Here is a 15,710-nt window from a genome sequence, read left to right on the forward strand (position 1 = left end):
TGCAGGCGTTGTTGAGTTATGCGCTTAGCAACACAAATAATTATCAAATTTATATAATTAGTATTATTATATATAAATCTTCTGACCGTGTGTTTGCATTTGAACTGCTCCTAAATGGATGGACCGATTTTGATGAAATTTTGTGTGTATGTTCAAGGAGATTTGAGAATGGTTTAGATATACAATTTGGTCCACTGGAAAATGTTTTTTAAATTATTTTTTCATTTTTAATCAATTGTTAATTTTGGAATGTTTGACCGATAGATGGCGCTACCGTCGCAGTATCCCATAATCAAACCTTAAATTGGCGTAAACGTGCATTAAAGTAAACGATGCCAAAGTAAAAGGCGACATCTGTGGATCAAGTTTTTATATTGTGGACAGAGTTGTTCGTTCTTAAGTAATACATCTATGGGCAGCTATAACATTTTTTTCATACCTGCTAACTATTGGAGGCGGTATCTTGACAGGCAATTTAAAATTGCAAAAGGTCTGGCATAAAAAATAGCGGCATAACTGAAATGTTGATAAAAAAATTTGAGATACACAGAAATCTTTTTGAAGCATTGCACAGAGCAATGCAATATTTAAACGGGAACGATGAATACATATGTATATGCGTACAATTTCAAACTGATCCTTCATGAAAAATAATAAAATTACTAAATATTGGGAATGGTAGAATAGAACTGCAATCAAATACACAATGCAATGAATTAAAACTGGCTCATTTATCATTCGATGAATAATATACCACGGGCATCCCAAAAGACTGATGCCATAACCTTGCCAGCCGATTTTTTGGTCTTTCCACGCTTCTCGAATCTCCTTGAACATACATACAAAATTTCATCAAAATCGGTCCATCCGTTTAGGAGCAGTTCAAATGCAAGCACACGGTCAGAAGATTTATATATATAAAGATAGATTCATAATAAAAATTTCAATTAAATTCTTCCTTACACAATTGCTCATATTACCAATTTTTAAATGCACTTCAAAGCAAAACATTTTTAAGCTCAAAGCTTCCAATTTAATTCTGTAAATACAATCTGAGAAATCAAAAGAGGTTAAACCAAAAACACCTCAATTATTTGAAATTTCAGAAATGGCTGATGATGATAAATCACAAACCACACCTGCAGAAGCTACGCGCTCAAAGCAGGGTGTCAAACAAAAAAGAACCAAACATAATTCACTGTCAAGGTTCATAACTGAAAGTGACAATTTTATTAGATACCGCACACGATTTTCGGCTTCTCGCATTAATGACAGCAAAAAACCGGTTCAAAATTCAAAGCATATATAGAATATGGGCACGCCTCCTGGCAGCGTACAATATAGAACAAAGATCTGAACTCCCAAAAAACAGCTTCGGGGTCAGCTAAATATGAAAACTGCCTCGAACAATACGAAACTACGAAGGAAATGATATCAGACTAAATAAATTTATTAAGCCCATGTAGAGCCACTACTCTTCCTCCGAGAATAGTTACAACTCAAAAAGAAGACCTAGATACAGGTATATTCTTGAAAGTACCAGCTTGTGAAACTGAAGTTTTTCACGGAGATTATGATGAATAGCCGTCCTTCCGGGACATGTTCACTGCTGTATACATAAACCATCCTACACTGTCATGAGCACGTTTTTGTGAAGTATATTTTTTTCGTATTAATATGATTATATATTTTTTTAATTTTTATAAAAAGGCCTTTACCAAATATATGTTACTTTCTCTGCTCTTGAAAATTATATATTGAGTCAGAGCTTCCTTGTAAACGATATTTAATGTTAATTTATTCTGTGGCAACAATTTAAATTGATTTTCAGGAGCTCCGATCAGCGATGGACATGTAAAGCGAAATAAGTTTCACCGGAAATCACTTCGGATCATCGGAATCCTCGGTACGGGCTACTGGATCGGTGATTATGATTGATACAATTAAATTGTCCTTTAATTCCTCAAAATTGGAAATCCAATTACTAAAGCATATTCATGTGGGTTTAGTGGATTTAAAAACTCCTGGGGATAATGGATTGCGTCTTTGATATTAGCCACGGTGTCTATCGATTGGACCTTATCCTTTAGACCTGGTAAATCAACAACCGACCAGATATTCACCATGCGCCAAATCATGGAAAAGACCCGTGAAAGGAGAATCGACACTCACCACCTATTCGTCGATTTCAAAGCTGCTTTCGACAGCACGAAAAGGAGCTGCCTTTATGCCGCGATGTCTGCATTTGGTATCCCCGCAAAACTAATACGGCTGTGTAAAATGACGTTGAGCAACACGAAAAGCTCCGTCAGGATCGGGAAGGACCTCTCCGAGCCGTTCGATACCAAACGATGTTTCAGACAAGGCGACTCCCTATCGTGCGACTTTTTCAATCTGCTGCTGGAGAAAACTATTCGAGCTGCAGAACTGAAGCGAGCAGGTACAATCTTTTATAAGAGTGTACAGCTGCTGGCGTATGCCGATGATATTGATATTAGATAATTTCGCCTATTTAGGAACCAGCATTAACACCACCAACAATGTCAGCCTGGAAATCCAACGCAGGATTACTCTTGCCAACAGGTGCTATTTCGGACTGAGTAGGCAATTAAAAAGCAAAGTCCTCTCTCGACGAACAAAAGCCAAACTCTATAAGTCGCTCATAATTCCCGTCTTTCTATATGGTGCAGAGGTTTGGACGATGACAACAACCGATGAGTCGACGTTGCGAGTTTTCGAGAGAAAAGTTCTGCGAAATATTTATGGTCCTTTGCGCGTAGGCCACGACGAATATCGCATTCGATGGAGCGATGAGCTGTACGAGATATACGACGACATCGACATAGTTCAGCGAATTAAAAGACAGCGGCTACGCTGGCTAGGTCATGTTGTCCGGGTGGATGAAAACACTCCAGCTCTGAAAGTATTCGACGCAGTACCCGCCGCGGGAAGCAGAGGAAGAGGAAGACCTCCACTCCGTTGGAAGGACCAAGTGGAGGAGGACCTGGCTTCGCTTGGAATATCCAATTGGCGCCATGTAGCGAGTAGAAGAAACGACTGGCGCGCTGTTGTTGACTCGGCTATAATCGCGTAGCGGTGTCTACGCCAGTAAAGAAGAAGTCTATTTTAATTTTTTTGTGAATTTTTGAATAATTAGATCGTTTATTTCGTTGACACTATCATTCCTGTGTGACACATGTGCATCGCTTCAAATGGATGTTACTTTGAAGGCGATAAAATAAATTTGGATGAGGATTGAAAAATTTTCGTTTTATTTATAAAATCCCGATACTTTCTTGACAGGGTGTATTTCTTAAATATACGAAAATAAAAAAACCAAGAAAAAATAGTCAAATTATAATCAAATCTTTAATCATCGTTCTCTAATATTTTTTTTTTTAAATTTCAAAAATTTTGCATCCATTTAAAGTGAAAACTGCTTTTTTCTACTAAAAAATTAAGCCATTTTGTGGGTGTAAAATGTAACGTAATATAAAAAAAAATTTACCAAACGATAGGGGTAGGTATTTTAAATGTCAAAAATGTGTACAAAGTTTGAAATTAATCGGTGAAGCAGTTTTGAAATGACAGTGAACACGGAGTTTGAAAAAGTAGTTTTGAGAAAAACACGTCTGAGTTTATAAATATATATAAATATATTGTGAAAAGTATGCTCAATAATGTACAAAAGGTAAAAAAAAAATACTCAATCCATATTTAAAAAATAAATTCGCAAAAAAATTATCTATTTTTTCCCCTATGAAAACCGGTCGTTTTCAATTATCTGACTCTTAAATTTCCTTATTGTAGCATTTGCATTGTTGAAAATTCCATTAAGCGAGGAGAAAAACGTTTGTGCTGTGAGGGATCCGGTGTCGATGTTAATTTTACTCAGTATACTTTTGAGCTCATTCTATACGGAACAATATCGAGAAATTACAAACAAAAAAATAAAACGTATCCTAAAGAAACTCGAAACTCAGTCTAGATTACCGCGTAATGGACAATTTTATGAAAATCAAATCTTTGAACTACGGGTTAGATATTCGTAGCAATACTTCCAGGAAAAGAAAAAACAACAGAAAAAAGTTTTACAAATGATAATCTACAATATCATTACTGTCCGCCTGTTCTGGACAGCTGGTGTAAATGGTAAAAAGTTGAAGCTTCTGGGGAAGATTTTCAACGCCCAGCAGCACTACATCCGGAGATTCGAAAATATGTATAGCTAATATTTGAACATTTATCCAGGGATGTATTGTTCGAAAGATGACACATGGCCATACATAAAACGCGAATGAAAGTTTCACGACCGGTCCAAAATATCCACATTCAGGTTACAAAATAGTTTAAATGGAGTCATATAATACATTACAGCTGGATTGTACAATGAAGGATATTTCGATAAAATATTATATTTTTCGAGTGTTCTATTTTACGGAACAAAATTTGTTTTAAGTTAATAAATAACATTAATAAATAAAAAAAATGGTTTTTAGACCAATAGAACCGAAGCTATAATTGCAGCAGATTGAGACATCTTACTGCGAACTTCCCGAAAAAAGTTAGTGTATAGCCGCAATTTCAGCAATTTTAAAAGGTAAAAATTCTCATAATAGAATAATTGTTAAAAATCTACGAAAAAATTCTTAGCAACTTTGTAATTGAATATTTCGGTTTTCATTCGAGTGTATTCAAAGAACTTTTGTCGATAATGCTTTAAATCTTTATACAAACCGTGAAATTCGCCATATTCATCCCGTTTTACAAAAACATTTATGGGGTGCTTTTTAAATTTTATTTCCTTAATAAGATATTTAGCACAGAACTGGAAACGAAATATTCGTCATCCGGGAAATCCATAATGGGTAAGTTAAAAAAATTATAAAAATATCGACCAATGCTTTTTAGACATTTTGACCACCTTTCTGGCAATTTGTGGATACCATGCCAATAGAATTGCTCGTCTTTTGAAGCAAACCAATCAGACACCTAATTTTCGACTTCTGCGTAGTAATAGAAGTGCTGCTCAGCCAATGCTTGTTCCACTGTTGAAAACAAATAGTAAACGAAAGGGGCCAACTCTGGTGAATAAGGCGGGCAGCAGCTCCCAGACAATTTTGCTTTGTGTGCAGGTGTAAAAAAAAATTACTTTGCCGTGTCTTCTGGCCTATTCTGGTCGTATTTCGATTTATGTATGGTTCGAATTGATTATTTGTTGTTTGTAGGGATTGGTATTAACAGTTTCACCAGGTTACCCAAACCCCGCAACAAATAATAGTTTTGGTTTTAATTGTTGTAGCGGCAGAACTCTGCCGAATTGACAGTCCTTGGCCGGATAAAAATCCGGGTCCGTTCCGGTTACGCAGACCCGGCTGTCGTGGAAACGATGCATACAAATAAGTTTTTTGTCGAATATGTCGGCCATTGCACGAGCTTTCTTATATACACATGTATATTCGTGAAACGCTATTTCGGTATGCGCCCGCATAACGTCCGAACCACAGCACAGTAAGACATGAAAATTTGACAGGTACTCCATTAGATCTGTAGAAAATCCTCATCGAATTCGCAATATATGTAAATATTTATAAATCAAGAACTGCTGAACCGATTTGACTAAAATATGCAGAGGATGTAGCTTGAAACCCCGGGACGGGCATAGGCTACTTTTCATCGTTTTATGTTAAAATTCCAAACAATTCATGTATAAAAAAAAATAAGTTTTTGTTTAATAATCATATAAAACTCATTTGAATATTTTTTTTACCTAAAAAAAATAGCATCACACAGCTACTGGCAGGGTACTGTGATATCCATATCGATATACTCGTAGGTATATATAAGAGTTAGTTGGTAATTACACCATTTATAACTCGAGAATGGCTAACCAATGTGGCTGAAATTTGGTGGGGAGTTAGCTCAGAACCAAGGGACGGACTTATGATACTTTTTTCTCTTTACGTTAAAAGACAATTAGTAAATGGGTTATGCTGATTATTGCTCCTGAACAAGGCAGTTTTGTTTTTAGGACGAACCCGTGAGGATGCAAATGCATTCATAACAAAGCAAACGCCACATCTAGCATAAAAAATTAGCGGAATAACTGCAGTGTTGATAAACGGGTCTATTATAATTGGTGATATGTGTAAATATTGCATTGCATAGAGCAGTGGAATATTTAAACGGAAACGATGAAGTACATATATGCGTACAATTTCAAACTACTCCTTCCTCAAAAATAATACAATTGCTAAATATTGGGAATGGTAGAATAGAACTGTAATCAAATACGAAGTGCAATTGACTATAACTGGCTCAGTAATTGGTCGATCAATATTATACCACGTGCATCCGAAAAGAATAATGCCATAACCTTCCCAGTCGACTTTTTCGTCTCTCCACGCTTGAGAACTGGTTCATTTTGTACAGTACACTACGCTGTTTCTATTGTTACACACCGACGAAAAAATTCGGTTTTATTACGACGAGAGCACACACACACACACACTCAGAATCAGCAATTTGTTGTTTTTGTTGAATTATGAACTTGCGCAGGACTCACTTTGCACAGAGCCTCCTTAGGGCGTCCACTACCCTCATTGTCCTTGATGCTCATTTCGCCTCTTTCCTACTTAGCAAATCTCTTTTCAACGGTTGATTTCCCTGCTACAGAGCCCGTATATGAAATACTTTTCGATCCAGTTTTTGTAAACTAACAGAAGTAGTTTTTCCCAAAATGCTATTCCTCATTAGCTAATAGTTTCTCAGTTTTCAAATTTGTATGCGTATTTTTTACATGTGGGGCTGACGAGAAATCATATAAATGGTATTAGTAGTACCATCTATGTATCAGCCACAATAAAGCGTGAAGGGTTCCTGTAGTAACCATATAAAAATCATTTGAAATTTTTTTTACTTAAAAAAAAAAAAAACAAAATAGCATCACACAGCTACTGGCGGAGTACCTTAATTTGTGATACCCATATGTATAGATACATATCTTTTTATGTTAAAAGTAAAAAAAAAAAATCATATATTAAATAAAATTATAGCTGAAATCATAAGCATTTGTTCAATAATCACATAAATATCATTTGAATATTTTTTACTTAAAAAAAAGAAAAAGCTACTTGCTACTTGTTCGGTGAATGACGCGCCCTCTTCTGATCCATTTTTCACTGTTATACAACATAACAAGTGGCATATGAATGTGTATGTAACGATATACGATGTAGTATTATGCAGAGAACGTAGCATAGTTTACGTATTATTTATTTCAAGTGATAAGGTATTTGTGAAAATATTGTTAGATCATACATGTTTAAGTTTAATGGATTCCATCATGTGTAGAAGTTCACGCAAGTGAGGAAAATTCTCTGTTCGCCATACACAACCGTGTGAAGGCAAGCTAAAGAGAAAATGCAAAACATCGCGCCATGCGCTTGGTTTGGGACCCGCCACGTAAAACACAGTACCAATGAAAAGTAAACGACAGCCTCGGATGAGATACCCACATTTTGATGACGACCATGGCAAAGGAAATAAAGACTAAGATTTGAGGGCATGCACCAGGAATGACCAGTCACTTAATTGGGAAGGTGCCGCTGCCCAGCTGGTTGATGTCCTCGTTAGCGTGAAGGCTGACATCACTGCCGTCCAAGAAATGTGATGGACAGGACAAGGACTGAGGCGATTAGATGCTTGTGACATTTACTACAGTGGTTGTATATATATACATATATATACTTATATATTAGGGTATTTTTTTAGACCCGTCACGAAATTTCCTTGAAAATACCCTGAAAATTTTAGCCCTTAATTATGACATTAAGAACTGGACCAAGGCATGTAAAAATTTTCCATAGAAAATACACTCTCACATAAAATTTTCTTCTCACAATGTAATCATTGACCGCCGCAAGTTACAATTTCTTCCTATCTTTGTGGTAAAGCGCGAATACCATTCCGGTAAAACTATTCATCTGATGCTATCCAAGAATCAAGCTTCTGCCATCGAACGTTACAAATAATAATCGGACGGTGCAATGCCTTTGGAAAAGGACTTCCAATTTAAGCGTTCCCAGGTACATTTTATTGGATTTGGGGACGTAAGGCCGAGCGCTGTCATGCAGCAGAATCACTTTTTCACGCCTCTCCTGGTATTTTGGTGATAATGATATCAAGTTCCTTATATCTTAATCATTCCCAGCATTACTTCCGAATTTGAAAATAATACCTGTAGATACAAACTTTCATAACACAAATACACATATGCATGAAAAGTAATGTCACTTTTGTTTCAATTTTATAACTTAAGAATGGGTTCACCTATCCAAACCAAATCTTTAAGATTTGTTCGGACTACTTAATAGAGGGTTTATATGGTTTGCCGAGCGGTTCTTCACTTGTCACATTTTTTGTAATAAGTAAATTAAAGGATTAAGTCATGTGTAGAAGCTCACGCAAGTGAGGAAAGTTCTCTGATCGCCATTCTCTTGGGAGTGGACAGAAACGATTCTTTTACATATGGCTCAAGCAGCTCATGACTTCCGGCTTTGGACCAAGTATCCTCTGGGCAGCCTAAGAACATCCGTTCGAAGACGAAATATCCCCTATATAGGGTTGTACGCTGAGTGTGGGAACCGCCACGCAAAAAACCCCCTCAGTGAAAAGATACCAACTGCCTCGGATAAGAGACCCATCTTTTGATGACGACACAGCAAACGAAACAAGGATTATGATTTGAGGGCATGCACCTGGAATATCCGGTCCCTTAATTGTGAAGATGCCGCTGCCCAGCTGGTTGATGTCCTCGTTAGAGTGAAGGCAGACATCACCGCCGTCCAAGAAAAGGACTGAGGCGAGTAGCTCTTTGAGGCATTTACTACAGTGGCCACAAAAAGGAAGTTTGGTGTAGGATTCGTAGTGGGAGAGAGACTCCGTCGCCAACTACTGTCATTCACCCCGGTGGCTAAATATCTAGCCACAATCTGCATCAAAGCGAGGTTCTTCAACAAATCGCTGATTTGCGCCCACGCCCCGGCAGAAGAGAAGGACGATGTGACCAAAGATGCCTTCTATGAGCGCTTGGAGCCCACCTATGAGAGCTGACCCCGCCACTATGTCAAAATCGTGCCAACGACGAAACATCCCCAAATGGATCGAGGCTGATCGACTTCGCCGGGCGGTTATCTGTAGTAGTAGATTCCAGCATAAGAAAATTCGTCAAGCCAAGATGTCGAAATGCGTGAGTATGAAGAGCTTGACAAGTTGGCCGACAGGGGTAATGCTCGAAAATTCTACGAAAAAATGCGGCAGCTAACAGAAGTTTTCAAGACCGGAGCAGACTCTAGCAGATTCTCCAAAGTGACTGCTACCCAGAGCATACGTAAATTATGGAGGGAACACTTCTCCAGCCTGCTGAATGGCAGTGATCGCACAACGTCAGGAGAAAGCGCACCCGATTCCCCAATCGATGAAGATGGAGCAGACGTTCCATTGCCCGACCATGAAGAAGTTCGAATAGCAACAACACGCCTGAAGAACAACAAAGCGGCGGGTGCCGATAGATTGCCGTCTGAGCTATACAGACACGGCGGCGAAGAACTGATAAGCATTCCCAACGATTGGAATTTAAGTGTGCCCTGCCCAATCCACAAAAAGATAGACCCCAAAATCTGCGCCAACTACCGTGGAATAAGCCTCCACAAAATCCCGTATAAGGTTCTATCGAGCCTATTGTGTGAAAGATTAATGCCCACCGTCAGCAAACTGATTGGACCTTATCAGCGAGGCTTTAGACCTGGCAAATCGACAACCGACCGGCTATTCACCATGCGCCAAATCTTGGAAAAGACCCGTGAAAGGAGAATCCACACACACCACCTCTTCGTCAATTTCAAAGCTGCTTTCGACAGCATGAAAAGGATCTGCCTTTATACCGCGATGTCTGAACTTGGTATCCCCACAAAACTAATACGTCTGTGTAAACTGATATTGAGAAACTCCAAAAGCTCCGTCAGGATGGGGAAGAACCTCTCCGAGCCGTTCGATACCAAACGAGGTTTCAGACAAAGCGACTCCCTATCGTGCGACTTCTTCAATCTGCTGCTGGAGAAAATTATTCGAGCTGCAGAGCTAAATCGAGCAGGTCCAATATTTTATAAGAGTGTACAGCTGCTGGCGTATGCCGATGATATTGAAATTATCCGCCTCAACACCCGTGCCGTTAGGTCTGCTTTCTCCGGACTGGACAAGGAAGCGAAAAAAATAGGTCTGGCAGTGAACGAGGGCAAGACGAAATATCTCCTGTCATAAAACGAACAGTCGTCACACTCGCGACTTGGCTCTCACGTCACTGTTGACAATCATAACATTGAAGTTGTAGATAATTTCGTCTATTTGGGGAGCAGTATAAACACCACCAGCAATGTTATCCTAGAAATCCAACGAAGTAAAGTCCTCACTCGACGAACAAAAACCAAACTCTATAAATCACTCATTATCCCCGTCCTACTGACTATGGTGCAGAGAAGAGATAAAGTCATTGGAAATGTGAGAGTCGCTCACCTTCCAAACTTGGACAGTTGACTGGATTGGGTAGGTTTTGACGTTTTGCAATTGGAATGACTGGAACGGACAGATCGAAATTATACCAAAAATAAATGTGAACGAAGGGATTTGTTGCCGCCGTTCAACATCGCTAAAAAATATTTAAAACAATGGAAATTAAAAAAAAGGCGAAATTTAAATATATTTCATGAAATGTTTTGCAATGTGATGCATAGTAGAGTTCATTTTCAATTACCAATGATTAAAAACATTTGCTAATTGAGAACTAACAGGGTTAATTCACCTTATTAAGCATTGAAAGATCAAAAGTCAGTTGTTTTAATATACCATAAAATCATAAAAAATTATTAAAGTAGTTTCGTCATATGTTAAAAGTTCAATATATAATAATTTGCAATCGTAATAAGTGTTGGGTGTTTTAATTTAAATGCCTTAAAATTGTTATTTTGTTCGATCTTGCCACAATGGAAAATGTTATAAAAAACGCTTATTTTGAGACACTCTCACACTGGAATAAGTTGGGCATAAAAATTATCCCTGGTACACAGGCTTGGACGATGACAACAGCCGATGAGTCGACGTTGCGAGTTTTCGAGAGAAAAGTTCTGCAAAAGATTTATGGTCCTTTGCGCGTTGGCCACGGTAAATTTCGCATTCGATGGAACAATGAGCTGTACGAGATATACGACGCCATTGACATAGTTCAGCGAATTAAAAGACAGCGGCTACGCTGGCTAGGTCATGTTGTCCGAATGGACGAATACACCCCAGCTCTGAAAGTATTCGACGCAGTACCCGCCGGGGGAAGCAGAAGAAGAGGAAGACCTCCACTACTTTGGAAGGACCAGGTGGACCTGGCTTCGCTTAGAATATCCAATTGGCGCCACGTTGCAAAAAGAAGAAAAGACTCGTGCGCCGTTGTTAACTCGGCTATAATCACGTAAGGGGCCATCCATAAATTACATCACACGAATTTAAGGACTTTATAACCACTCCCCCCCTCCTTGTCACAAGTTGTCACATTTTGAACCAGCCCCCCCCTTTCGTGACGTCACACATTTTCCAATTTTATGGATTTATAAAAAAATAAAAAAAGCAGGTTATTCTATTTATGCTTCTATTTATTGAATAGTCTTTAATAAAATCAACATTTAGTTTAAATATTAAAGTACAGACACAACGAATGACTAGTCAAGAAATAATAAATACTTAATTATGCTAATTAAAAATACAAAACTTAATCATCTTGTGTCCATGAACTTTTGACCCACTCCTTTATATCATTTATTACTGGTAAATGGCACTTCATTTTCGTTCTGAATTTGGATGTCAGAAACATCTTTCGTATCAACATCGTCTTCTTCCATCCATAAAGCATCGTCATCATTCATTAAACCGAGAATCTCTCGGGCACGTCTAGCGATTCTTTGAGTTCGAATTTTCGCGATAGGTAATAGCTCTTGTTTTTGATGTCATTGTTTGTGTTGATTGGTGGCTTAATATGAAGAAAAATATAGGCCACATATGCTACACGATCTTTTAAACAAGTATGACTCGACACCAGGGTAATAACTATCATATGGAACCTGTTTCAGATGGGATGATGCTTGGAGATTTAATAATATCTGTTGTAATAATGGGACAAACTTAGCGTCGTTGTCATCACCCCCTGTGACTCCATAACCTTCTGATGTCTGTTTAATTAACACAGGTGGTGGTAAAAATCCTTCTTTTAATAATTTCCAAAGACTACAACGTCTTACACCGCAACATGCAATAGTTTCACATTTAACTATTTGTAAAAAATGTTGTGACTCACGCACGTGATTAGCATACCAAGTAGCATTATTTTTCCACGTCATAGCCTGTTCAATATCCAGTCCAGTAACAGTTGGTGCAACACATTCAGCAACGACTGGAAAATTATCAATGACTAACTTGCTCCAAATGTCAGCCAACACATTGCCCGCACTTTCGAAGTTTCGTTTTTCTAGATCTGAGACGTAGTTCGAATACTTGAATCAAGATGTGACCCAAAATCATCATGATTCAATAGTACACCAGTAAGTTCGCGACTGAGAGGTGCCATGCGTTGTTTAACTCTGTTAAATGCCTCTTTCCTACGGCATTTGTAGCTATATAAATTACATCTAAATGAAAATATTTAAAATGTTGTAAAGCTGAAACTATAACGCGGGAGATAATTTTGTAACTTTGATTAAAATTATAATATAAAATAAAATAAAGTATGATTCGCAGAAGAGCCCCAATGTTTACAAATTTATTGTAACGAACCCTGAGCACGGCGAGTATACCTCAACAAGTTATAGTACTTGTAAGAATAATGGGCAGTAAAAAGCTTCGTTACAAATTAAGTATTAAAAACAAAGATTGTGTTTATAAATGTTTAATATTTTTTGTTTACCTATAAATTTCACGTTTGTACATCACAAATTTTGAAATGTGATGTCACAAAGCTTTTGACCCCCCTGCTCCTTGTCACACAATGTCCATTCTGAATTATACCCGCCCCCCCCCCCCCCCCCCCTTCAAGTTGTGACGTAATTTATGGATGGCCCCTAAGCGGTGTCTATGTCAGTAAAGAAAAAGAAGATTATATTGTTATCATAACACTGGTAAACACATAATTTGTGACATGAAAATTGGTAGGTGTTCCTAATGCAGTTTGATACCCTGAAGTCAAATCTGAAAACAGAATTTTTCTATCACCCACAGATGTCTGTAACTTGTAGCTTTAGATTTTACAATACATAAAATTTCATTGTATTACATCATCTCGTACTTCCGGTTCTGCCTGCTTGTTTGAAGTAAACAGCGTACTTGTATTTACGATCATTTCATTTTACAAAATTTATCAGTAGTTTAACGGTGTTCAAATCCGTTAAGAGTTCTATGCTTGGATAGCAAAACGTTTTTGAGTTCATATTCTTTTACGTTTTTGCAATTACTGTATTTAAGATTTTTAGGTACAATACCTAAGCAGTCCTCTTGTGCTAAAAGCTTACAAACTGAATTTTGGTGTTAAAGTTGGGGACCAAGACAAAGCATGGGCTCCTCATATCTGCTTTAAAACTTGTGTAACATTGTTAACAGCTTGGTTATAAGGTTCAAACCGTAAAATGCTCTTTGCAGTGGACCTTGTGACAGACTGCTATTTTTGCCTTACGAATATTAATGGTATTAGACCGAAGTCTAAACTCACGGTTAAGTACTGCATTTACCATCAGCTATAGGTGCCGCACCTAATTTCACAGGGTGAACTTAATGACCTAGTTCGAGATCTAAGCCTTTCAATCGCAGTCCGAACTTTTAGCATCCAAACTAAAAGGTTGGAACCTTCTCAAAAGTGACATAAATTTTACTTTCTACAGAAAAAGGCAGAAAGACCTCACAAATAGCTTTTTTCGAGAAGGGTATGTAGTATACTATTCAAAAGTTTAACACACCAGGACAAAAACATGATCCACGTTATTGGCGTCTATTCATTGATTCCTCTAAACTTAATTTAAGGGCAGTATTGGTTCATAACAGTAACAAATATCCATCTGTGCCCTTAGCTCATGCGGTTCATATGAAGGAATCATATGAGAATATGAGAGTTCTTATAGAGTACATCCGTTATCATGAGTATTGTTGGGCAATATGTGGAGACCTAAAAGTAATAGCTCTTCTTCTTGGAATCCAACTAGCATATACGACATATAATTGCTTTTTTTGCGAATGGGACAACTGTGCGGGAGACTGACTGACTGATCCCAAAAAACCTTTGCATATTAAGTTCGGTTTAATGAAGAATTTTATTAGGGCAATGGACAGAAATGGAAGAGGGTTCTTGTATCTGAAACAAAATTTTCCAAAAGTCAGTGAAGCAAAAATTAAAGAGGGCATATTTGTGGAGTGCCTTTAAAAGCGTTGTTAAAATTTTCTTGGAAATGTGAAATCTGACAATTACAAAGATCTTGTGACGGAACTATTTACTGCCTATAACAAAAATGGGTTGCAACATGTCCCTTAAAATTCACTTTCTGGACTCCCATCTGGATTTTTTCCCCGAAAATGTAGGGGCCGTAAGTGACGAACATGGGAAACGGTTCCACCTAGACATTTGTGCAATGGCAAGTGGAGTGCCAGTTTGCTTGCCTATTACTGCTGTACACTGTTAGGGGATACTCCAAAAACAAAATATGACCGGAAAACATCGACAGTAACAGTGTAAGGCACTCTTTGGTTAATAAAATAATATAACTATCACTGCTTTTTTTTAACAAAAATCGTCATAGCAAAATATTTTTATATTTATTTTCTACATTTGTAGCAATTTTTACATAACAAACATGTTTTTCTGTTCATGTCTCAAAAAACAAGTGGATTTTTGCTTAACAGTGTCATTACGAGTACAAATATTCTTGAAAACAAGGAGCGACCGAATCCGCGGGTTTAAGCTAGTATATTTATAAAACTGCTTGAAAATATGGTCTTGCATATACCGTTGCGACCTTTTAATGCAATTTATTGGACAATTTTCCATATGGGAACCTAAAAAAAATACCGACCCCTTAGAGTTAAGCTACAGCGCCTGGTTTGAGAGAGGATTTTTTGTTAGTCAATCACTAACATTTGAAGGGGTTAGAGTTGAAAAAAAAAAATTCAAATTTTTTTTTTAAGCACCCTAATGTATACTATAAAAGCACATTGTCTTCTTTTCGTTTCTTGTATTTTTTCAGGTTAAAGTTAAAATTATTGATTAAATATCGTTATAAAAACTAAATAAATACGAAAAGTGCACATTTTATGTTTTCTTTTTTAATTGAATAGGTCGTCCAATTAAGCGGTTTTTGAAATTCTTAAGTTTACTTAATTCGTACTTGTAGTAGTATGGTATATTTATGATGTTGAGCGTACCTGTGAAGAACTTCCATTTCTGTAAATATCGATGCTATTATTATAGTCAGTCTGTGTAATGTAAAGAGAATAGATTTAGGTTAAGCATTGTTAAATACGAGTATATTGTATGAAACCAAAATTAGTTATCTTTTAATTCCGTATTTTAGAAGAAAATTTGAAACATATATGTACTTCCTTATTCTAGAGAAACCTTTGATGTTGTACATGTT

The 15,710-nt window shown here is 37.3% G+C and overlaps 1 protein-coding gene across 12 annotated transcripts in view; it reads right to left on the bottom strand.

Annotated features, from left to right (window-relative positions):
* LOC115065952 (uncharacterized) overlaps window positions 1–15,710 on the bottom strand; it is a 456,818-nt gene that overhangs the window by 126,564 nt on the left and 314,544 nt on the right. For 10 of the 12 annotated variants that reach the window (XM_049459696.1, XM_049459705.1, XM_049459704.1 and 7 more), the window contains exon 5: window positions 15,499–15,549. The exons of 1 other annotated variant lie outside the window; for it this stretch is intronic. In XM_049459696.1, the coding sequence (XP_049315653.1) occupies window positions 15,499–15,549 (51 nt within the window). Of the gene's footprint in view, window positions 1–13,121; window positions 15,550–15,710 lie in introns of those variants that run through there. One more of the 12 variants, XM_049459707.1, reaches the window with a different exon arrangement.

This window comes from Bactrocera dorsalis, chromosome 6 (assembly GCF_023373825.1).
Source record: "Bactrocera dorsalis isolate Fly_Bdor chromosome 6, ASM2337382v1, whole genome shotgun sequence".
NCBI classification, from domain to species: domain Eukaryota; kingdom Metazoa; phylum Arthropoda; class Insecta; order Diptera; family Tephritidae; genus Bactrocera; species Bactrocera dorsalis.